General features: G+C 40.5%; 1 protein-coding gene across 2 annotated transcripts in view; it reads right to left on the bottom strand.

Annotated features, from left to right (window-relative positions):
• Positions 1-6,170: 6,170 nt before the first annotated feature.
• The window catches only part of LOC144782981 (prolactin-releasing peptide receptor-like), a 322,613-nt gene continuing 305,187 nt past the window's right edge, over positions 6,171-23,596 (bottom strand). For both annotated transcript variants that reach the window (XM_078662198.1, XM_078662197.1), the window contains one exon: positions 6,171-8,031. In XM_078662198.1, the coding sequence (XP_078518324.1) occupies positions 6,912-8,024 (1,113 nt within the window). In that variant the 5' untranslated portion in view covers positions 8,025-8,031 and the 3' untranslated portion in view covers positions 6,171-6,911. The remainder of the gene's footprint in view (positions 8,032-23,596) is intronic.

Here is a 23,596-nt window from a genome sequence, read left to right as displayed (position 1 = left end):
ACAGAAGGAAGCAACAGAGGTGTAGAAAAAGCAAGAGAAGTGCAGAATGAGGCAAGAGAGTTACAGAAACAGGCAAAAAAGGTACAGAACGACGGGAACAGGGGTGCAGACAGAGGAAATAGAGGTACAGAAACAACCAAGAGAGGTGCAGAAAGAGGGAAGAAGGATGTAGAAATGTGCAAGAGAGTAGCAGACAGAAGCAAGAGCAGTGCAGAAAGAACCAATAGAGGTGCATAAAGGCAAGAAGGATGCAAGGAAAAGCAAATGAGGTGCAGAAAAAGGCATGAAGGGTGTAGAAAGAGGCAAGAAGGGTACATAAAGAGACAAGAGAAGTTCAGAAAGAAGCAACAGAAGGAGACAAGAGAACTGCAGAAAGAGCTAAGAGAGTTGCAGAAACAGGCAAGAGAGATAGAGAAAGAGGGAACAGGGGTGCAAAATGAGTCAGGAGAGGTGCAGGAAGAGTGCAGAAAGCGGCAAAAGGAGTGCAGAAAGAAGCAACAGAAGTGCAGAAAGAAGCAAGAGAAGTGCAGAAAGAAGCAACGGAGGTATAGAAAGAGGCAAGAGGGGTGCAGAAAGAGACAAGAGAAGTACAGAAAGTAGCAACAGCAGTGCAAAAAGAGACAAGGGAGGTGCAGAAAGAGGGAAGAGAGGTGGTGAAAGAGGGAACAAGGGTGCAGACAGAGGCAAGAGAGGTGCAGAAAGAACCAACAGAGGTGCAGAAATAGGAAAGAGGGGTGTAGAAATGTGTAAGAGAGTAGCAGATAGTAGTAAGAAGAGTGCAGAAAAAACAAACGAAGTACAGAAAAAAGCAAATGAAATGCAGGAAGAGGCAAGAGAGGAGTAGAAAGAGGCAAGATAAGTGCAGAAAGAAGTAACAGAGGTGCAGATGGAGAAAAGAGAACTGCAGAAAGAGGCAAGAGAGGTGCAGAAAAAGGGTACAGGGGCGCAGAAAGAGGCAAGAGAGTTGCTAAAAGAGGGAAGATGGGTGCAGAAAGAAGCAAGAGGAGCGCAGAAAGAAGCAACAAAAGTGCAGAAAGAAACAAGAGAAGTGCAGAAAGAAGCAACAGAGGTGCAGAAAGAGGCAAAAGGGGTGCCGAAAGAGGCAAAAGGGGTGCCAAAAGAGGCAAGAGAAGTACAGAAAGAATCAACAGAGGTGAAAAAAGAGCCATGAGAGGTGCAGAAAGAGGGATGAGGAGTGCAGAAAGAGGGAAGAGCGGTGAAGAAAGAGGCAAGAGGGGAGCAGAGAGAAGCAAGAGATATGCAGAAAGAGAAAAGAGGGGTGCAGAAAGAGGCACAAGGGGTGCAGAAAGAGGCATGAGGGGTGCAGAAAGAAGAAAAAAAAAGTACAGAAAGAAGCCACAGAGGTGCAGAAAGAAGAAAAGAGGGTGGAGAAAGAGGCAAGAGAAGTATAGAAAAAAGCAACGAAGTGCAAGAAGAGGGAACAGGGATGAAGAAAGAGACAAGACAATGCTGAAACAAGCAACAGAGGAGCAGAAAGGGGTGAGAGGGGTGGAGAAAGGGGCAGGAGGGGTGCAGAAGGAAGCAAGAGAGGTACAGAAAGAAGCCACAGAGTTGCAGAAAGAAGGAAGAGTGGTGCAGAAAGAGAGAGAGAAGTGCAAAAAGAAGCAACAGAGATGCAGAAAGTGGGAAGGGGGTGGAGAAAGAGGCAAGAGGAAAGCAGAAAGAAGCAAGAGAGGTGCAGAAAGAAGCAAGAGGTGTGCAGAAAGAGGCAAGAAGGGTACAGAAAGAGATAAGAGGGGTGCAGAGAGAAGCACAAGTGGTGGAGAAAAAAGCAAGAGAGTTGCAGAAAGAAGCAAGAGGAGTGCAGAAAGAATCAGCAGAGGTGCAAAAAGAGGCAAGAGGTATGCACTAACAGGAAACAGGGGTGCAGAAAGAGGCATGAGGGGTACAGAAAGAAGCAAGAGAGGTGCATAAAGAAACAAAATAAGTGCAGAAAGAAGGAACAGAGGTGCAGAATTAGGCAACAGGGGTGCAGAAAGAGAGAGAGGGGTAGAGTAAGAGGCACATAACTACTCACTCACCCATATAGCCACTACATACCTACCCACTCACCCACCCACCCAGCTACTCACACACTTACTCACTCTTTCACCCATACAGTTACTAACATACATACTCACTCATCCCTACACCAGTCATGCACCTACTCACTCACCGATACAGTCACTCACTCATACAACCACTCACATACTGAGTCACTCACTTATGCAAACACTTAGCATCTTATCACTCACTCAATCAACTGATCAGACACCAACTCATTCTTCTATACAGCCACTTACACAGCCACTCAGTTACATGTACCACCACTCATACCGTTACTCACTCATCCATAGAGGCACTCATGCAGTCATTTACTCTCTCACCATTATAAATCTTCCTAAATAACCTATCACTAATTTATACAAGCACTCACACACTCACTCACTCACTCATACTGCCATTTACACACTAATACAGGCACTCATCTACCCAGTCACTCACCCATGCAGCCAATAACACACTGAGACACACCCTTGTATCAACACTCCTCTTTATATATGCACACACATACAATTTATCTATTTTAACCATGAAAGGTCGTTCAAATAAGAACCTTCTTTCCTTCTTTTTTCTGGAACTGTGTTTTGTATTTTTTTATTTTCTAACATTTTGTATGTTTTCCAATTTTAACTCAAATAAAATGGCAATGAGGGGAAAAAATTCTAACTTCAAAAACAGTAGACAAACTGGAGTAAATTATATAAAAAAGTTAAAAGGTATGTTGTCTTGCTGTCTCCAAACTGACATCGACAGACTGCCACTGGCTGTGAGAGTGGTGTTGCAGTCAAGGCAATATGTCCCAATGTGCCTTAACTCAGGAGATATTTCTGGGTACCGCCTCTCCACTTTCGCTGGTCATCTCTCTTCAGGCGTAGGTGATACAGCCCAGGAAGTTGATGGCCCTTCTCCAGCTCTCTCCTTCTGTGTCCTTATACGACTGTTTCTGTGGTAAATGTTTAAGTGGTACAACATACTTGTTGTACCACAAGAATATTGTTTTGTTATGCCCCTTAATAGGGTTTTATCACACAAGGTGCACTTGACAAACTTTGCCACTATTTTAGATTCACAAGGTGGGATGGTGAAAAAATGCCAAGCTATGCTTTGCTTATTTGCTGGTGTTTCTTCATCAAGATAGTCTTCTGCTTCTTCTGGTGCCTCCTGATCCTTGTTGATGGAGTTACTCCTTCTCACTTCTTCCTGATGTCATTTAGTTTGCTAAAAAATGACCAAAAAATACAGGAACAGTTTTGCACTCCAAGTACGGGACAGCTCCAAGAACAAACCAAATAGCAGGTGGAACTTTCAACAAGAAAAAAATAGTTGGGAACTTCATTTGAAGATTAATGAAAAGTGCCTCAACCACTTTATTTCCAGGTCACATGATCTTCTCAAATGTCAACGTCATCGCGAAGACCGGCATTGTCGCAATTATGTGAAATACAACTAAAAAGTACTATTCATTTATATTGAATACAAAAATATAAGTTTAAACACTATATTAGCATGCAGATGTTCTAAAACATTAATTATAAAATGTGTATATATGTGTTTTACACTTTTTCAAAAACACAATGTCTTCGTGACTGTTCTGCAAAACAGGAACATACGTTCTGTGATGATTCCCAATGAATTAATGACTAATAAAACTTTAAAAAAATACAATGAACCCGCTAAAACAAATGGCAAGTAGAGACAGGGAAATATGTAAAAAGTTGGTGCATTACGCAGCTATAGTGCACAATATACACTAGGAATTTACACAATTGGATACCATTTACTAATTGGCCAGTAGAAAGAACTGTAGTCGCTTAGACATCTTTTAGGCAAAGCTGCAGAGTCTTGTTTAAAAAAATGAGGTTCTTATGGCCCTGATGCTCATTTCAGCTCAATTAAACCTCAACAGGAAGTACTTATAAATATATACAGAGCAGATGCCCCAGGTGAAGCTCTACTTGAGTAAAGTGGAAATAATCCTAATTTTTTTGGCTTGGCAAATGCAATGCAAATACTTTTCCCGTAATATTCTACTTCAAAAATTATCTGAAATCCTTAATAGAAGTGACTGGATTTTTAATCTATTGGAGTGTAGACTCAACTTGGATTCCTATGAGAAGTTGTTTCTTTATTGATGTGTTTTTGTAACAGCAGAGTACATGGTTTTACCTTTTAAATACCCATGTATAGAAATTCCCAAAATGCCTTCTACCGCTCAAACACATGCACACACAGATCTATACAGACTATCGTACACCAACCCACTGACCCAAAGCAGCACTCACAGAGCCACTCACAGGAATACACAAGTACTGGCAGAATTACTCACAGATCCACACAGTCATTCATAGATCCACACAGGCACTCATACACCCACTCACAGACCCACGCAGTCACTTACATACCCATTCACACACCTATCCAGACATCCATAGCACCACTCACAGACCCACACACAGAACCATACATCTACTCACACATCCACTCACCGACCTATACAGCCATTCACACACCAGCACTCACAATTTAGAGGTTACAGTAGGAAATAAAAAAATAAGAAAAAAATAACATAAAAAATGTACTGAAGAAAACAAAAGTTACAGGGATGTTATAGTTAGTGTCATATTTCCCTCAGACAAAACCATAGAAATTCAGCAGTTATGGTTACCCTAGCTTACAATAACTTTGCCCCCTACAATGCAATGCTTATGACTTCACATATTACCTCCCTCATGACATGGTCAGTGACATCACTGATTACATCTCAAATTACGTCACTGATGACATCCCCAATGACATCATCCAGTGAGTGTGTTTTGGGAATTTTCTGAGACTCAAAGATGTATACTAAGCTACACCATAAGTTACATTACTCTTCTTTCTGTGCTGATAGTGAGTGATACTGTTTGTAACATATGCCAACTGTGCAGAATGGTCGCGGAGGATTAGGGCATCTGTTTCTCCCCGTCGTGAAGGGCTCTTATGTCATTGGTTGCTGTGATCTGGGTGGTTTTGGTGCTGTAGTTCGAGTGGAATCAGGATTGGGTTGGGTCCAGAAGATCGCCGTTCTCCGGGTGTTTCCGTGAGTTGTAGGTTGATGGCCTTTTCGAGGACTGCGGTGGAAAATGGTAGCAGGGAGGTGTGCCAGTAGGTCTTGAGCCCATTGAGGTCAGTGAACAGTTTCTTGAGGAGGGATTTGACTACAGCATGTTTCCAGTTCTTCTGGGAAAGTGGTCGAGGTGAAAGATGTGTTGAAGATGGCGGTGACTCATTGTTGATTGTCCTGTTTCCGAGTTTGAACATGTAATGGGGACAGCATTCGGTGGGTACCCCTGAGTGGATGGAGTTCATGATGAGTGTGGTGAGCTAGTCCCAACCGGTGAACTAGTGGATGAAGTTTGCGTCTGTGTGAGCGAAGAGGCTGAGGATGTCAATGGTGGTAGGTTGGGGTAAGAAGTGTTTGGAGATAGTGGAGAACTTAATGTGGAAGAGGTCTACCAGGGTGTCGCTGAGTACTTGGGAATGGGTGATGATGTTTTCAGTTGCTGAGGAGTTGGAGAACTCCTTTATGAGGCTGAATAGTTCTTTGCTGCGGAGGCCTTGGCAAAAGGATATCTCTCTATTGTCTGTGATTATAGTTATACATAAGAGTTTGGTTGTTTTTTACTAAAAAAAGGATGTTCCTCAGATGACAGATAAGGCATTAAATAGTAATCAAAGGAAGATAAAGCAAGCAAACTCTAAAACAATTCCTCTACAAATCAACAGACATCAGCTTCAGAATAGCATGCCTGGATCTAAACAGAACAAAGTCCTGATTTTATGTAATCCAGAACTGGGCAAGCAGGCCAGAACAATGCCTATTTGATGTCATGGTAACCAGTTTAAGTAACTTATATTAGTGTTGCTAAGAAATATCAAGAGAGATTAAAAAGTTAAATAACAATACATTCAAAAGAGAACATGAAAAGCTACACTAGAGATACTATGAATCTTACCACGCAGCAGGTGAAGAGCTGGAAATTTTGAGCAGGATATTTAGCAGGAGAATAAAATGTATACACACTGAAAAAACATGCACAGCACAGACCACAGAACAATACTCCTAATACATGAAAAACAATTTATTACAGAAACACATTTCAGAAACTTGACTTTTTTGGCTGTTTGTTGTGGTTAACTAACATATTCCAACAAGAAGAGCAGTGAAGCAGTGTGTGTGCAAACCACGTCAATCAACAACACAAAAGGCCACAGCGCTCATGGGATAAAACTGACAATAACTGGGTGAACGTCCTTCTACATAGCAGATAGTCACTTATGTGTCTCAGCTTCAATACGTTGCTTCAGAAAGGTTTTGTTGTTATTCCTTTACCCATGTTCTCCTTTTAGGGCCATTGCAAGGCATTTAGGGCCACACAATAAGCACAACATCATTGAGCTATTTGATTTATTTCAGTTTATTTTACTCTGAACTGCAACAACTACAAATGCAAGCTTTCAGTCAACAATTAGAGAAGATGGTGAATGCAAAGAGTTGAGGAGTCCATCATCTTCTTGGCCACTTCTGTTACCAGAGTGAGCCAATGGCATTCATGATAGGCCAATTTTCCAATTTAGATTTCACTGGGTTTAGGCAACAGAGGCAGCAAAAGAGGTATTGACATGATCCAATTTTACAGTCAATGTCATGGTGATTCGGGTGTAAGCTGGTGAACTATCCAGAATGGTTCAGTTCAAAGCATCCTTGACTTTTGTGGTCACTACAACCAATGTATTCTGCCGCTGAGGTACGTAAAAAAGTGTCTCATAAATAAATAAATCAAGTAGACTGCATCTTCAAAATGCCTTTACAGAGTGTTGACTCTAAAGGAACCCATATTTTTTCCTGCCCGAGATCCTTCGGGGAGAAGGCTCAGGCAGGTATTTAGACGTGACGATTTGGAGGAAAGCATGCTACTTTGCCTCTTTTTCTGTCTGAAGTACCTTCGTATGCGAAGCCTGAACTTCTGATGGAGGGAGGCATAGATAAATGGGTTGTAGCAGGCTGAGCTCATGGCAGTGAAATGGCAGCAGACCTGAACTATATTGATGTACTGTTTGCTGATGAAGGTGAAGTTGCTATCTACATCTCGTATCAGATTCAGGATCTGCAGAGGCATCCAACAGATGGCAAAAACCAATATAGAAATGACCAACAGGACAAATGTCTTCCGCTTCTTTTTGTTCCACTTGCCCTGGTTTTGGTCTGCCGCCCCGGGAACGTTTCTCTTACGAAGGTGAAAACTGATTGCACAGTAGGAGATTGTGACGGACAAAAGAGGGATCATGTATGACATTAAAAGCATCAGACAGGAATACATTAACCTCTGCTTCTCCATTCCTTTCCAGAATTCTTCACACACAATAAAATCAAATTGAATGCTGTTGAGATCTAGATATTCAGTGAATATAGAAGGTGGGGCAGCCAATACCAGAGAAACAATCCAAATTACCAGAACAACGAGTCCACAACATCGAAGAGTGATCCTTCTTCTGATAGGATAGGCCACAACAATGTAGCGATCTACAGCGATTGCTGTTAGGGACAAAACAGAGACATATACTGTGGCCACTTGCATAAGAGACACAAAGTGGCACATGAAACGACCAAACAACCAACCTCTCAACTCAAAGGCATAGGATACAGTCAAGGGCACACAGGTCAGGCACATCAGGAGGTCACCCACTGAGAGGTTCCCAATGAAAAAGTTAGTGGCATTGTGCAGTTTCTTGTCGGCGATGATGGATCCAACCAAGAAGATGTTGCCCAAGCATGCCACGAGAATGAGTAAACTGTAAAGCGGAATAAAGAGAAGCTTGAACTGAACAAGGAGCTTGAATCCTGAAAATATGTCCAGGGGGTCACTCGAGTTTCTGGCACTGGTATTGTACTCCATTCTCATCTCAGAAGTGGGCTGCATTTCCAACCTACAAACAAAAAACAGCAGCCACATGTTAGGATTCTGAAAGTGATGACAAATGAACTAGCACTGAGGTCTAATCTTAAATTCCATCTTAATCCGTGTATCACAATGAATTCATGTTTTGAAAACAATGCTATGGATGATTTTAACCTCTCAATATCTGCAGAAAAATAAAGTTCACTTCCTTACGGACCAAAATTCTGCAATCAGCTAATGATTTTACCAAGCAGCAAGCATTAACCTATCAAACTTAATATTGAAAAATTCCTCTTAGTGTTCAATATGAGTGGAATGACATGAGCTGTCACAGTGGCCCAACCAATAATTGAAACCTTCAGCCTTTACAGAGCTACAGTTGATATTCTCACATTTTCAAAGAAAGGAATGAGTGGAGAGTCATGTACGGTTTCTGGCGCGCTATGCTATCCTGTGTCATGCTGTTAGGCTTTTTTAGTGTGTGATGTCATTGTGGAATGTATGTATTTGTTTTCCACCAGTATAGTTTCAAGGGTCTGTAGGGAAAGGGCTGAACTAACAATAGCTTTGTTCCTGGTATGGCCCTGCTCCTTCTATTTTCACCTTCAACTGAGCTTAATTAGTTTTGAATCATTGTTATATTTCGAATGAGCTGCTTGAAACCCACACCCAAGAGAACAAAAAGACTAAAAGGGGAAAAAGACGGCATACCAGAACAGAGAAACATCAAGAGGATCCATGTAGGAGTAGCAAGCATTGGCAAAGCTAATATGTCTGTGGTTGACCGCCAGCCTTCTGGCCATTCTCGCTTGTATGTCATGGTTTGACAAAACCTTATTGTTTGGGAATAGGCTGGACCTTCATCAATCTAAAAAAATCATTGGCTACAGGCAAAAACGCTTTTTGGGTTAAAAAAACAAGCATTGCCATAGTACTCCTTAGTACTGCAAGAAACTACTTTGTGTGTGGCTATGCTCCTAGCGAAAGGGCAGCATACCATAACTCAGAGTGAAGTGAGCCAGTGGCTGAAGTGGGCTGACACATCGCCCCTTAATGTATGCTGGAAGGAGTGGAAGACAAATGTGAATGACACCAATCACAGGCTGAAGTCTAGCTGAAACCCGTATAAGTAACTATTTTATACACATTATTTTAGTAAAATCTAAATTTCCTGGCTAACAGAGACCTACAAAAAGTCAATCATTCTGACATTGGCTGCAAGCTTCTTGCCTTAAAGAAAGAAAGAAAGAAAGAAAGAAAGAAAGAAAGAAAGAAAGAAAGAAAGAAGGCAAAACAAAGATCAAACGAAAGAAGGGAAGAAAGAACGAAAGGAAGAAAGATTAATCAAAAGAATGACAGCAGGCAAGAAGGAAGGAATAAGGAAAAGAAAGAAAGAAAGAAAGAAAAACAATGAACAAAAGAAAGGAAAGAAGAAAGAATACAGGAAGGCAAACAAGAAGGAAGGAAAAAGAAAGAAAGAAAGAAAGAAAGAAAGAAAGAAAGAAAGAAAGAAAGAAAAAAGATAGCAAGTACGAAAAGGCAAGAAAAAAGGAAACAAGAAAGAAAGAAAGACAGCAGGAAAATAGCTAGAAAGAAACAAACAAAGGGAAGGAACGGAAAGAAAAAAGTTGGCACGAAAGAAGCAAAGAGAGAAAGAATGAAGGAGAAAAATACAAATATAAAACAAGGATAACTTAGTACTGAGCAATTTCAAATGGGCACAATCTGGAATTCTTTGAAATAGCGGCAGCCCAAAAAACAAAGAACAATCCAAAAGTAATTTACAACACCTTTGTCAGGTGATGGGATCTGATAAAATTGGACTGTGCCTTGTGTTTACATCAAAAATGTCCTGCTATCCCATCAGGCTGTAAAACACAAAGGCAACACTAAAGTAATTATAAAGTAAACACAAAAACACTGGAACTGAGGGAACTATCATGTGTGCGGATATGCTCCATGTGATAGAGCAAAATGCAGTCGCTTAAAGCGAAGTTAACTAGTGGCTAAGTAGGCTGATTGTTATACCTAGAACTGGCTAATTGGGATACCTAGAACTAGTTACCTGCATTGAAACTCTCACTCAGGACCTTTTAAAGACAATCACAGCTCTTCTCAAGCATGCTGTGTAGCGAAAAGACACCTGTGTTAGTAGATGAATAGGCTCACAGTTTTCTAAATTATTTCTATGCAAAGCCAGGATTTAAGCCCAGGATTCTTAGTCACACATTCTGCCATTTAGCCCCTAGGGAGTGGCAGTGTAGCTAGGATTCCATGGGTCCTGTTGAAAGCAAGGACATTATCTCCTTTGACTGTTGTTGGGATAGTAAAATACAACAATTTACAGGGTCCAATTGGCCCCTCAGGGCTCTTAGCCCTGGTGCACCACACCTGCTGACCGAAGAGTAACTATACCCCTGCCTCCTCCTCTCTCCAGTTCTATATAAAAGAACCATTGGTTTGGCTCATTTGTCCTCCAGGATCTAAAGCAGTACAAAATGTATTTTAAGGCTGACTTAAAGATACACTTTACACATGGTAAGGCTTTCAAATGCTTTCTTTAAAATAAATCTGTCAACAAATTGGCCAACCTGGCTGGTTTAATATCTAATGGAAGCAAGAGTATAGAAGGGAATGAATATTGAAAGATATAAAACAATTCAGAAATATTCTGCAAATTATACAGATTTTAAAAAAATGGTGATGTTTTCGATGACACAGTCAATGTGTAAGACAGTGAATTGAGGTGCAAATGATTCTTAATTGAACAAAGAAAATTATTTCAGAAGTCCAGCAGCTTAACCAATGCAATTGAAGAGGAAAACAATAGGGTGTGAGGCGCTTTGGAGCTTACTCTCAGGTGACACATACCTGTTTGCAAAGTACAGCTACATTCTGTAAATGAACTTTCACTTGCTTCATCTACATTTAATCTGCAATTTCAGTGGAAACAGGTCTAGGAATAACAAATGTTTCAATGAAGATTTAAGCCTTCGTAAAACATACTTACCAGCTGCCATTAGTTTATCAGGGTACTGCCTATCTCTTTATTCAAAATTGCATTAGTCAGGGATGAGAGGGGTCTGCACCAGCCACGGCCCGTCCACAGAGGCTGAGGGGCCATTTCTGCTTACCTTTTGCCCCTCAAGAAGAGTATCTGTCAGGCTGAGCAAAGGTCAGCCTAACACTCTTCCTTGTCAGGTCAGGGTGACAGGAGCTAGACATATCCTAAATACACAGGCTCCTGGCTGCCTTAGCTGAGCTTTGCTCGGCTGAGGATGGCACAGCTCCTGTGGATGTGACTTCCTCAGCTCAGAAAAGGTTCTTGAGGTGCTCCCGTTCGTGACGATGGGAAGCATCACTCACTGCCTCTCATTGCCTCAGAACTGGGTGCTTCTGTTTTAAGCCCTGAAGGGCCCAGACCTGATTGTCAATCAGTGAGACCTTGTCACAGAGTGGGGTGGGGCCAGCAGTCTCACTGACCCCATCCTACTCTGTGACGAGGTTAGGTCAGCCAATGAGGGAAGGCAGCAGTTCTAACCCTCCTGGGACCTCCAAGGTTTGGGACTGCTGCCTTCCCTCTTTGGCTGACCTAAATTCGATCAATGAGGGAAGGCAGCAGTCCCAACCCTCCTGGGACCTCTGAGGCAGAGCTGACTGCAGGTTAGTGTGATTTCTCTTTTCATTAATGTTTGGTAAGTGCGTTTGTGAATGTTTTAATATTTAGTAATGAGTGTTGTGAATGGACGTGCGTGTGAGCGAGTGCATGAATGCATGGGTGTGAGTGAGTGTGTGTGTGTGCGTATGTCCCATCTGCCCCTTCCTCCTAAAAATGCCAGCTGACACTGGTCTGCACCCAGGATATTAGGCCTGGCTCTGAAATGCCTTGAGTCTTACTGCACAAGAATCGAACCATAACTCAATAGTTTGACACAAGTTCAACTTGGAACTTCTTTAGCTCCCTCGTGGAGGTTGATTCACTAAAACACATGGGGTAGCGGAAGTGACCTCACAACTCAATGACTTCACATGAAGTGACATCATGTTGAATCCTAGAAAAAATTGCCACAACACCATAATACTGTTGGCCTCATAATGATTGACAGGACTGCAGCCTAGTATATTCCTCTAAGGTACACAGTATTGCTAATTCACAGGGAGATGCAGTGTTCAGGCCCATACTTATTCAAAGGGACCATATATTGTATATGAACTAATAATGAACACTGTTTACCTTTGGTGCCTGGTAATGCCTTGGCCACCTCCCAGTGGTTGCAAATGCAGTGCTAGGTGTTGTAAGGGATGAGCCAGGGGTCACAGTTTGACCCCTGACAAACCCTAAATGATGTCCATGATCTAACCTTGTTTTACATAAATTAAGGGACCTCACATCAAACAGTAACAGATAAAGGAAAAGGGGCCAACTAATCTGAGAATGGATGAAAGGGCAAGAGACTCTGGGTGTCTCTCAGTCCTGGCTAGATAATAATATATAAGTATTTGGAAACAAACTTAAGCAAGGAACAATAAATGTAAATGTGCAGACATACAATAATTAAACTAACACATACTGTACAATCTAATAATAGTTCAAACACCCGAGGAAACATAATATGTTTTCACAATAAATATAATTTAAAATATTTGAATTGTTTTATGTACAATGTACAATATTAAAAATGTAGAGATGTAAACATCATGATACAATCTTTACATAGAAAGTGTCCTAGACAATAATTAGTTCATGAAATAAGCAAGAAATGCATTAGGTAAGCAAATTATATTTGCATACAGTCCATAAAATCATGTTCAATCTACAATTCATTGATTAAGGATAACGGAAAGCAAGGAACATTAATTTATTGAACCATAAATCAACATCAATTTAATTCATAATGTGAATGTCTTGAAAGTTGTGTAACTGACGGTGTAATGACTCTACGCGCGTTTCGGCAGGAATGCCTTCATCAGGAAGCCGTCACATCACTCACTAAAATCACAGATATATAGCCTTAAGGCAATGATGAAAGAATGAATGGGCACTGGAATCAAGAGGCTAAAACTATAATCTGGTCCGCCCAATTTCACCGGGGCCTGGTTCTTAGAACCTGGGATGTGAAGGAGGCTGATCACACATAGTTAAATCGTGTCCCACACATCCCCCATATGTATGCAAGCACACGTCTATCCTGATCTCTTTCATTATGTGTGCTCCAAATGCGGGACCTGCACCTCAAACTCCTGCCACTACCCTCCACCGTCGCCCTGGGAGGTGGACATCATGATGGTTAGGGGGGAAAACTGGCACAGCCGGAGCAGGAGTTAGCTCCCATTCTAAAGTAGATAGATATATCCTTTGGAATGTTCTACCTTCAAGTTAGCACTTCCCCTTAAAGTCCTTTCTCTGCTCTTCCCTTTCTTCCCCTCCAAGGCCCTAGTTCAACTTACTCGTCCTTCTTACCCAGTCGACTGGGGCAGTGGCTAGCTGAGTTCAGACCATAGTCCAATGCTAAGCCTAGGGAGTTGTCAATGCTCAAATACCTCATGGCCTTCCAGACCCACTGTCCCCAAGTCCCAACTGGGGAGTCTCTACTCTACCTGCTATGGATCGATGCTTCCATCTCCTGTCGTCCGCCGGCCTTGGGGCACATACCTGGAAATGATTCAAACATTTATGATTGTCTCCATGAATGTGAATGGCCTGTCCCATTACATCAAGCAAAAAAATATCCTTAACTACCTGGTGTCAAGAAGGTAGACATAGCACCATTCCAAACAGCCCTTTTGTCACACAAAGAATTGTCCAAACTTAATTGGGACATGATGGGTACAGTGGTTAGTAGTAGCACGAATGTCATTGACTTAGGTGAGGAATCCCCCTCGAAGAGCTGTTCTGAAAAATGTAATGGGGCCATCCTCACTGGAAAAAAAGCTTGCTGGGTATTGGAATCATGGTTTAACGATGAGCGCCACTGGGCACTGACAAAACTACCATTGTTGTTGGCTCTGTGTATGTGCCAACCTCAGATAAATTCCATTTCCTAGCCAGCTATCTCGGCTACTGACCTCGAATGGTTAGACCTCTGCCCTGCTGGGAGGGGATTGGAATATAGCTGTGGACCTTCTCCTTCTTAAGACTGTAAAACAGAGTGCACACAACCATAATAATAGAGTCCTGAAGAAATTCACCTTTACTCTTGCACCCATGGCACTCAATTCTTTATAGATTATTCCCTACTACATGGATGATTGTTATCCCATATCACCAGGTGTGAAATACTAGAAGCAGGCCTCTCTGATTACTACCCGGTGCCCATGGAATTAGACCCCGGGCTTATACCTTCAACTCCAGTTAGATGGAGAATGAAAGCATTTGCCTACACTTTCCCTGAATGTGTCTTTGCTCTAAAATCCAGTCTTATCTTAGGGATAACTGTACGTATTGTATGCTCGCAGAGGGTTGTTGGGCAGCTGACAAGGCAATAAGGAGGGGGAGAATGATGCAGAACTCAGCAACAGCAAAATGCAAAAGCCAGGAGAAGCTGAGCCTCCTGAGTCCAATATTTGTGATCTCACAGATCGATACACTGTTTTTCCCACTACTACTACCTCTCGGAGGGAATTCAAGCTAGCAAAGCTAGGCCTAAATGCTTTCTACACAACTGCAGTGGAAAAGGTCTTGGTTAAAGTTTGATGGCATGGATATGACTATGGTGAGAACCCTGGGAGGCTCCTGGTAGCCCAGCTGCATCGATGTGAGTCCCAGTTGGCCTTCCTTGCCTTGCACAACATACTGGTTTTCTCATTTGGCACAGTCAACCGTTTTACTGCCCTACATACCTCAGATTCAGTGACGACCATCATGTAGGTGAACTCCTTTTTACATCTGTTGAACTTACTCACACCAATGCTAGAAGGCCAGGCCTTCATATCGGGAGCGTTCTTAAAGAAGAGGTTGCAGGGGTTATCTCATCGCTCCCCAGCAGAAAATCCCCAGGGGAATACGGATACCCTGGGGAATTCTACAATACTGGCATATCCCTATTGGTCACCATGCTCACCTGAACCTATCAGGAAGCTGTAGAATTAGGTTCTCTTGGACCCATATCTAACAGAGCCACCATTATGGTACTGCCCAAAGAGAACAAAGATCAGGTGGAATGCGTCAGCTATCCACCAATCTCACTGCTCAATGTGGACCTGAAAATCATGGCCTAGATTCTAGCAATGCCCCTGGGCATGGTACTACCCCAACTAACACATGAATTCAAAGTGGGGTTTATCCAGGGTAGCACCTCTAGAGATCACCTACCCCTGTTGGCTTATCGCCTGTGGCGGATGAAGGATGGATTTGAAGAGAGGTTGGATGCTTTCATTGGATGCTAAATAGACTTTTGACATGGTGGGATGGGTATATCTTTTCCATGTTATGTCTCATTTGGGGATGGGAGACAACTGGTGTGCAGTCATAATATCGAGTCATTTATTTCGACTGGACAGAATATCGAGTAAAAAATATAGAATGGACAAAATATCGACTAGACATAATATAGACAATAAAAATATCGACTAGAAAAAATGTATATCGAATAGAATGGACATAATATCGAATCAAAAATATAGAATGGACATAATATCGACTAGACATAATATAGACAACAAAAATATCGAATTTAAGGTAAGTTAATAATATTTTTTATTTTTTGTGTAATATTATTCTGTAGCGGGTTGTGGGTTTATAGGGGAATAGGGTGGGAAGTAATTTAATTATAATTAATTAAATATGTTCATTTATGTATTGATATTTATTTAGAATTAATTGTTAAATAATTATTAATTGGTAATTAATTAAAATATAATTGGTAATTAATTAAAATTGATTAATTGATAAATATTTTAATTTTGGTAATTGATTTTCTGTAGCGGGTTGTGGGTTTATAGGGGAATAGGGTGGGAAGTAATTTAATTACAATTCATTAAATATGTTAATTTATGTATTGATATTTATTTAGAATTAATTGTTAAATAATTATTAATTGGTAATTAATTAAAATATAATTGGTAATTAATTAAAATTGATTAATTGATAAATATTTTAATTTTGGTAATTTATTTTCTGTAGCGGGTGGTGGGTTTATAGGGGAATAGGGTGGGAAGTAATTTAATTATAATTAATTAAATATGTTAATTAATTCATTGTTAATTATTTAGAATTAATTGTTACTTAAATAATAATTGGTAATTAATTAAAATATAATTGGTAAATAATTTTAATTGATTACTTGATAAATTTATTAATTTCATTAATTTATTTTCTGTAGCGGGTTGTTGGTTTATAGGGGAATAGGGTGGGAAGTAATTTAATTCTGATTAATTAAATATGTCATTTAATTTATTGGTATTTATTTTGAATTAATTGTTAATTAATTATTAATAGGAAATAAATTAAAATATTATTTTTAATTAAAATTAATTGATTAATTTTTAAATTGTAAATTAATTTATTGTTAATAGGTAATTAATTAGTATGAGTAGGCAATTTTTATAATTAAATAATTTTATTTTGTATTTATAAATAAATATTTAATATATTTTATACACTTGTAAAATATTTTAATTATTTGTAATTGGTATTACTATTTATGTTATTTATATCTATTTGTGAAGTATTTACTTTCCCTACTATTGCACTCTCTGAAGTTGGAATAGTAATTTTAACCCCTACGCTATCCAACACTTTCCCTACTGTTGCACCCTCTGGAGTGGGTAGGCAACGTTTACAACGCAACTTTTACAACGCAAAAACTTTTACAACGCATACATTTACAAAGCATGTTTTTACAACGCAGATACCTTTACAACGCATACCATTACAACGTAAGTATTGGTAAGTATATAATTATTTTTAAAATGTTATATGTTTGGGTTTTTGGGTAAAGGGGTATTTTTAGGGTTCAGGGTCAGTTTTCAGTTTTTGGGTAAAGGGGTATTTTTAGGGTTCAGGGTCAGTTTTCAGTTTCTGGGGTAAAGGGGTATTTTTAGGGTTCAGGGTCAGTTTTCAGTTTTTGGGTAAAGGGGTATTTTTAGGGTTCAGGGTCAGTTTTCAGTTTTTGGGTAAAGGGGTATTTTTAGGGTTCAGGGTCAGTTTTCAGTTTTTTGGGGTAAAGGGCTATTTTTAGGGTTCAGGGTCAGTTTTCAGTTTTTGGGTAAAGGGGTATTTTTAGGGTTCAGGGTCAGTTTTCAGTTTTTGGGTAAAGGGGTATTTTTAGGGTTCAGGGTCAGTTTTGGGTTTTTGGGGTACTGGGGTACTTTGTAAAAATAAAGTAAAATTACATTTAAATAAAATTTATTAAATAAAATTAAATAAAATTAAATTATATTATAATATTTTTAATTAATTTATATTCAAAAAATTATTATATACTTACCAATACTTACGTTGTAATTGTATGCGTTGTAAAGGTATATGCGTTGTAAAATCTTGCGTTGTAAATGTATGCGTTGTAAAAGTTTTTGCGTTGTAAAAGTTTTGTTGTAATGGTAGGCGTTGTAAAAGTATGCGTTGTAACGTCATACATCCCTGGAGTGGGAATAGTAATTTTAACCCCTACGCTATCCAGCGCTTTCCCTACTGTTGCACCCAGTGGAGTGGGAATAGTAAATTTTACCTCTACGCTATCCAACACTTTTGCTAATGTTGAACTCACTATAGTTGTAACAATAAATTTTAACCATTTTCTATGCTACGCTAAAAATGTTATATATGTTTATTTAATAATATGTTTTTATATATATATATATATATATATATATATATATATGTATTATTTTTGGTGATATAATTTTTTTAATTATATAAATTATTTATTAAAATTACATTTTTTAATAATTATTTCTAAGTTTATATTAAATATATTTATTACTATATTAGTTTTAACTTAATTTTAAGACATTTAAAACAATCGATATTTTGACAGTCTATATTTTTGTAAGTCGATATTTTGGAGTCGATATTTTGGTACTTACCTGTTTGAAGATAGGGAGTCGATATTTTGTCAATCGATATTTTTGACTCGATATTTTTGTATCTCGATATTTGTGAGGTCGATATTATGTCAGTGATCCGAGACAACTACATACACAGGGTACATCTTTTGTATGACATCCCCACTGCTGAGGTCACATGAGGTGGTTTTATGTACATTTGTCTTTACAATGAGCAGAAGCACTAGACAGGACTTCTCCCTCTCGCCACTCCTCTTTCTGCAGGCATTAGAACCCTTTACAGTGGCGATTAGTCTCTCACAGGAGGTGAGAGGTATCCCAACAGAAGTAGGGTAAGGTGAATCTCTGCTATTACAATTGTCCTGCTGGACATTATCCTGCTATTAAAATCACATCTCAGGTTTTCAATAGCAGAAGTAATGTCCATTATAGATTACTTTTTGAGCCTTTCAGGGCATTTGATCAAGGGGGCAAAATGTCAGCTGTTCCCAATGTCCAAAATCACCACTGCTGCTGCATTGAGGGTTATGACATTTGATGGATGCCTGAAAAACTCAGGGTCTTATTTATGAAGCCTTGCAATAATTTTACGCCACTTTTTGTGATGCACCGGCGGCGGAAAAAATGTGCCTTGTTGCACTCTATTTACCAAAGTGATGCATCTAAGGAGATGAGGCGAATGTGGCCTCCAGAATTTTAACCAATGATGATACTGTCAATTGACCCATTGCCTACAATAAGTTTGAGGACTGCGATCCATAGACTTCCCTACCTTGCCTATTCTACCGTATCTCCAAACTCTGGGTAGATTCCATGCAGCGGTCTCGGGCTTCAGAAGAACACTACTCAAGATTTCCTTTTCAGACCCCTACCTCCATGCAAACAGGCTACCTTCACAAGTTCTCCTTAGCAAGAAATACTCCCCTGAGTAATGGGTGGCATTACTACTAAACCACAACAGGGTTGTCAAGGAAAACAAGTTTAAGTACCTATACTTTAAGATACTGAATGACTGGTACCGCTCCATCTGGAAACTTAAAAGGGTCAAGCTCCTTCGTTACATTCTATGCTGGAGATGCAATGAGGCTCACTGTGCCTTAGAGGGGCGGCTCCTCCGTTATGGCGGAGGAGCGTTGTCCCCCCTGCTGAAAGCCAGCAGAGGCGAGAACAAATAAAATGATAATAACATATTTTAAACATTTTATTATGTGTCCTGCAAACAGAGCTGAGAGAGGGGCGGGGACAGCCACAGTGATGCTGCAGCACCAGAGAGGAGGAGGAGTGGTGGGCACTGCTAAATGCGCATGTTTGTTTGGCCGTCCCCAAAGGGCTGACCAAAGCTTCAGGCGCACTTAGCCTTTCTCTACCTAGCTGTGTTGTACAGCTGGGTGGAGAAACCACCACAGGCTCCCAGTCCAAGTCTGAGAGCAGAATCGAGGTGCTCAGACCAATCCCAGCGCTGCTCACATGCTGGGAATAACATTGCCAGCATGTGAGCAGGGCTGGGAAACAGCACTTACCTGCTCCGATGGCCACCGCTTTCCTCCCTATCTGGGAGCCAGCACACTGTGCACCAGGTTCCTGACATGGACGCGAGGAAAAGGAGGAAAGCAGCGGCCGTCGAAGTAGGTAAGTGTAGTTTTACTTATTTTTTAATTTGTCCTTTTTGTGTTACCCCCTACCTCCACCCCCCAGCAATTCACAGTACTAGCGGATCCTCCTGGTGCCCTATATCATATCCTCTGATCTTGCTCGGCCCTGACTACATATTGGCGGGGCAGCTCCTCCTAAAGAATGGAGCGGCATCACACACCCCCACCCCCACTGTGAGTGCAGCAGGCAGAAACAAATAAATAAAATGGCATGTTAATGCCATTTTATTTTGCCACGGATTGCGCAGTGTACAGAGCAAGGGTGGGGTGGGGATGAACCCTGCAAATGCTGGATGACTGCACTGGTCTAAAGTGTGCATGTCAGATTGGCCGGATGTCTACAGCTGTCCTATCGCACATGGGCACTGTAGACCCAGCAATCCAAGGGCTTTGAAACAGCCTGGGGATTGCTGTCACAGGCCCCCAGACTGATAATGAGCACTGGGTTAGCCTGCTCCAACTAATTCTGGAGCTTCTTTTATGCTGAAAACAGCACGAGGGCAGCTCCAGGATTGGCTGGATTTGTGTTTAACCGAGCAGGAAGGAAGTTCCCTTTCCTGCTCGTGGACACAAGGATCAGGATCGCCGGCAGAGAAGTGCCACTCCGGACATGCTGCCGCATTTAAGGTGAGTTGTGCACCATCGGGCCGCACCATATTTTTTATGTGCTAGTCACCACTCCATATTGGATGGACATCTAGGCTCTGAGAGCTCCTTTCAGATACTCTCCTCCCCACAATTGGCCATACTCCATGATATCTCCAATATGTGGGTTCTCCACAAGTGTTAGACTATGAACGACTCACCTACAAATTTAATGATAAACATGACACTTTCAAATACATTTGGTGCCCCTTCCTCACACTTGAAGAGGAAGATGACACCCTCCTCAATGATGAGGCATGAGTCACTGATCATAGCAGCATTCCTTAGCACTGTTTGACATTTACCATGACTCTTCCCCATGTTAATTTCTCACACTCCGACCTTCAAACTCACAGGGTTGTGTGTATGCCACCCCCACCCCTTCTTAAGACAGATGAAGTTAAACCTTCCAATCTCTAACTTTGATCATTCATTTACTGATCCACGGCATACTCCCTGATATCATTCATGCCATTCACACTACCCACACGCACCCCTCTCTTCACCCACCTTCCCCTTGTTGTAAAGCCCCTAAAGACTGACTCCATCTTAAGTAGGCCCAATTCCTTCTTAGGTAATGAAAGTCACCATTTTCTCAATTTTAGGTAATGGGAGTCACCATTTTTCTCAATTTATGCAAAAATTACTGTCATGTCTGCCATGAATGCATATGTTGTATGACATTATCATTCCAAGAACGGTGAAAGTGTCAAGTCATTCAGACAATGACATAGATATCACACCTGGTGCAACATCAAGTCTGGGACAAGTGTCTAGCTATCACACTATCAAGGTCAAATAAAAGCAAACCACTGACATATAGACAAGTCTAGTCTGAATTGATGTCCATTTGCCTTATACGTTCATAATCATACAGCTGGGACACACACTTGGATGCACATAATCTATGTCAGACATTCCTAAACTTATGTCAGAAATTCAAGTCCCAAAATAAAATGTAATGTATAATGACCACTTGTCAAGAGAGGTTCTTCCCCCAGATCATCACACAAGATACTGCCGGAGATGATTTTGACTGCTGCCAGAACACCAAAAAGATGCTACATCGCACCAAATGTGGATAACGAGCTGAGTCCAGGAGAAAGGATGCTGCCACAGCGTGTGTTTTCACACCTCACTGATAACCACAGATTTTGCTGCCAACAGGGTATGTAGTGGGTCGCTTCTCTCTAAGAAATTCTAGATTGCAATTCTACTTTCCATACTCTCCTAGCATATCGTATAGAAGTACGTTTTAGAGTGTTCAGTTTTTCATGACATTTAACAATGCTAAAAAAAATCATTTTATTCTTGCTGTTCGCAACATGCCTATTTGCTGTTTTTATAATATCTGTGTGGTTGTTTTAGATGTACTGAGAAACACTGTTATGCTGCATATTACATTCCACAGATTTGATGGCCCTTGTAAGATTAAAGTACACAGTGGTGAGCATTATGATGATCCAATTCGGTGCTTAATTTGAGCCGATGGTATCTTGTGGGGGACACAAGCACTTATTTTTGGGGACCATAACTTATTTTTCACCATCGCATATTTACCAATTGCAAGAGAAGGAAAAGCACACAGATCAGAAAGACGGAGGAAGAAAAAGACTGCAAAACCGCTAGAAAAGGAGAAGGCAAGAACATGCAAGATCTAGAAAAAGGGTCTGGAAGTTTCTTGTTTGAGGATTAAAGGCCACCAGCCTTGGTATTCATGGGGCTGTCATTTAACTGAACCATCTGCCTGCTTCCGAGCAGAGCTTTGGGCACTGGCCCTCTTTCTTTCACAAATTAGGAACTCTTTCTTTCACAAATTAAGCACTGCCTGATTCCTTTTGTGGTCCAATGGAAACGAGCAAAATTCACTTTTTGGCTGAAAGTTCATACAAAATAATAGCAGCTCCTGACCTGCACTATGGGAAGAGGCTACCTCAATTATCAGTGATCAGATTCACTGAGAGGCAGCTCTGACAGCCACTCATGAGATGCCTAGAGGTAAAAAGACAGTTAGTGGCATCTCTAGAAGCAAATTCTTTTGGAAGACACATTGAGACACAAACATTGGTGGATGATATACGTATATTTGTTTTTGCTTATACTGTGTCAATCAGAGTTTGTATGTATGTGTGCATATATATCTTTCCATATATATTTGTAAATAGATATAAACACACATACATACAAAGTCAAATGCACACATTTTAAGCACAAAACACTGTTTTGCATTGAAAGATAGTGGGACAAATTAATGTGTGAGTCAAGGTGCCGTGCCTGTTTTTGCTGTATCATCCCCTGGTACAATAAGCAGCTGTGGTGTTGGGAGATAAGGTGGGACAGGACAAGTAGATCAGGGGCTGAAGTCCCACCTGGCTCTCTTCTAGAGACAACCTGGTGACAGAAGTGGGAAGACCCACTCCACAAACAGCTGAGACTAGAGATCACCAAGGAGATTACAATTATTCAAGAAGGGGCTTACTGAATATATCGCTTTGCAATGGAAGGCACCCCGTAATGTTCCAGCATTGCTAGCTGCTCTGGATAGATTTCAAGTACTGTAAAATCTCCTACAATAGCAAAGGAGTAGAAAATACAACTAATATAAATGTTCTTCAAAGTATTGAACAATTGAATGTTCACAGTGGGAAAACATGATATAAACTTATGGATGCAGAAAACTGACTGGTCACCAAAACAACGTTTTACACGCCTTCTGGCATAATTCCTGGAAAAAGCTCAGTTGTGGTATTTATTCAAAACTTAAACTAGTCAGCAAAGTTAGGATGTCTTGTCTTTCAATTCCTCATCTAATTTTAAACAGAAGTCAAAGTGTCTTTTCAGAAATTAAAACTCGTTTAGCCTAGTTTAAAAAAAGTCAAAAGTACGATATGGCATTAGGGAGAACAATGACCTAACAAAGACGTTTGCAAATATAGATCTGAATGTCCTATGTTCTCGCTGCTGGAGTCATAATACTCATCTTCTTAGCTCTCGCTTTTCAAATGTACTTTTTGATTATCCTATCCAGAAAAAAGTAGGTTAAGTGATCACTTCTAGTCCTGTCTCACTGTGAAAACCTGCAACTCTCTTCCCAATTATCTAAGAGCCACTAGTTTTGTGAGAAATTGGGTTATTTGTGAGATGGGTTTGAGCCCCTCTCAAGCAACAACCACAATCTTTTTGATTGTGAAATACAAAAAGCCCAATAAATTAACCTGTGCTTAACCCTCTGGTAGCTTGGCACAAAGGCAGCCAGGCTTAATTTAGAGATAATGTGTAAAGAATCTATGC

The sequence above is a fragment of the Lissotriton helveticus genome, chromosome 9, assembly GCF_964261635.1.
Source record: "Lissotriton helveticus chromosome 9, aLisHel1.1, whole genome shotgun sequence".
NCBI lineage: Eukaryota > Metazoa > Chordata > Amphibia > Caudata > Salamandridae > Lissotriton > Lissotriton helveticus.
Note: the sequence above shows the minus strand (reverse complement) of the source record. Positions and strands in the feature narration are given on the sequence as shown.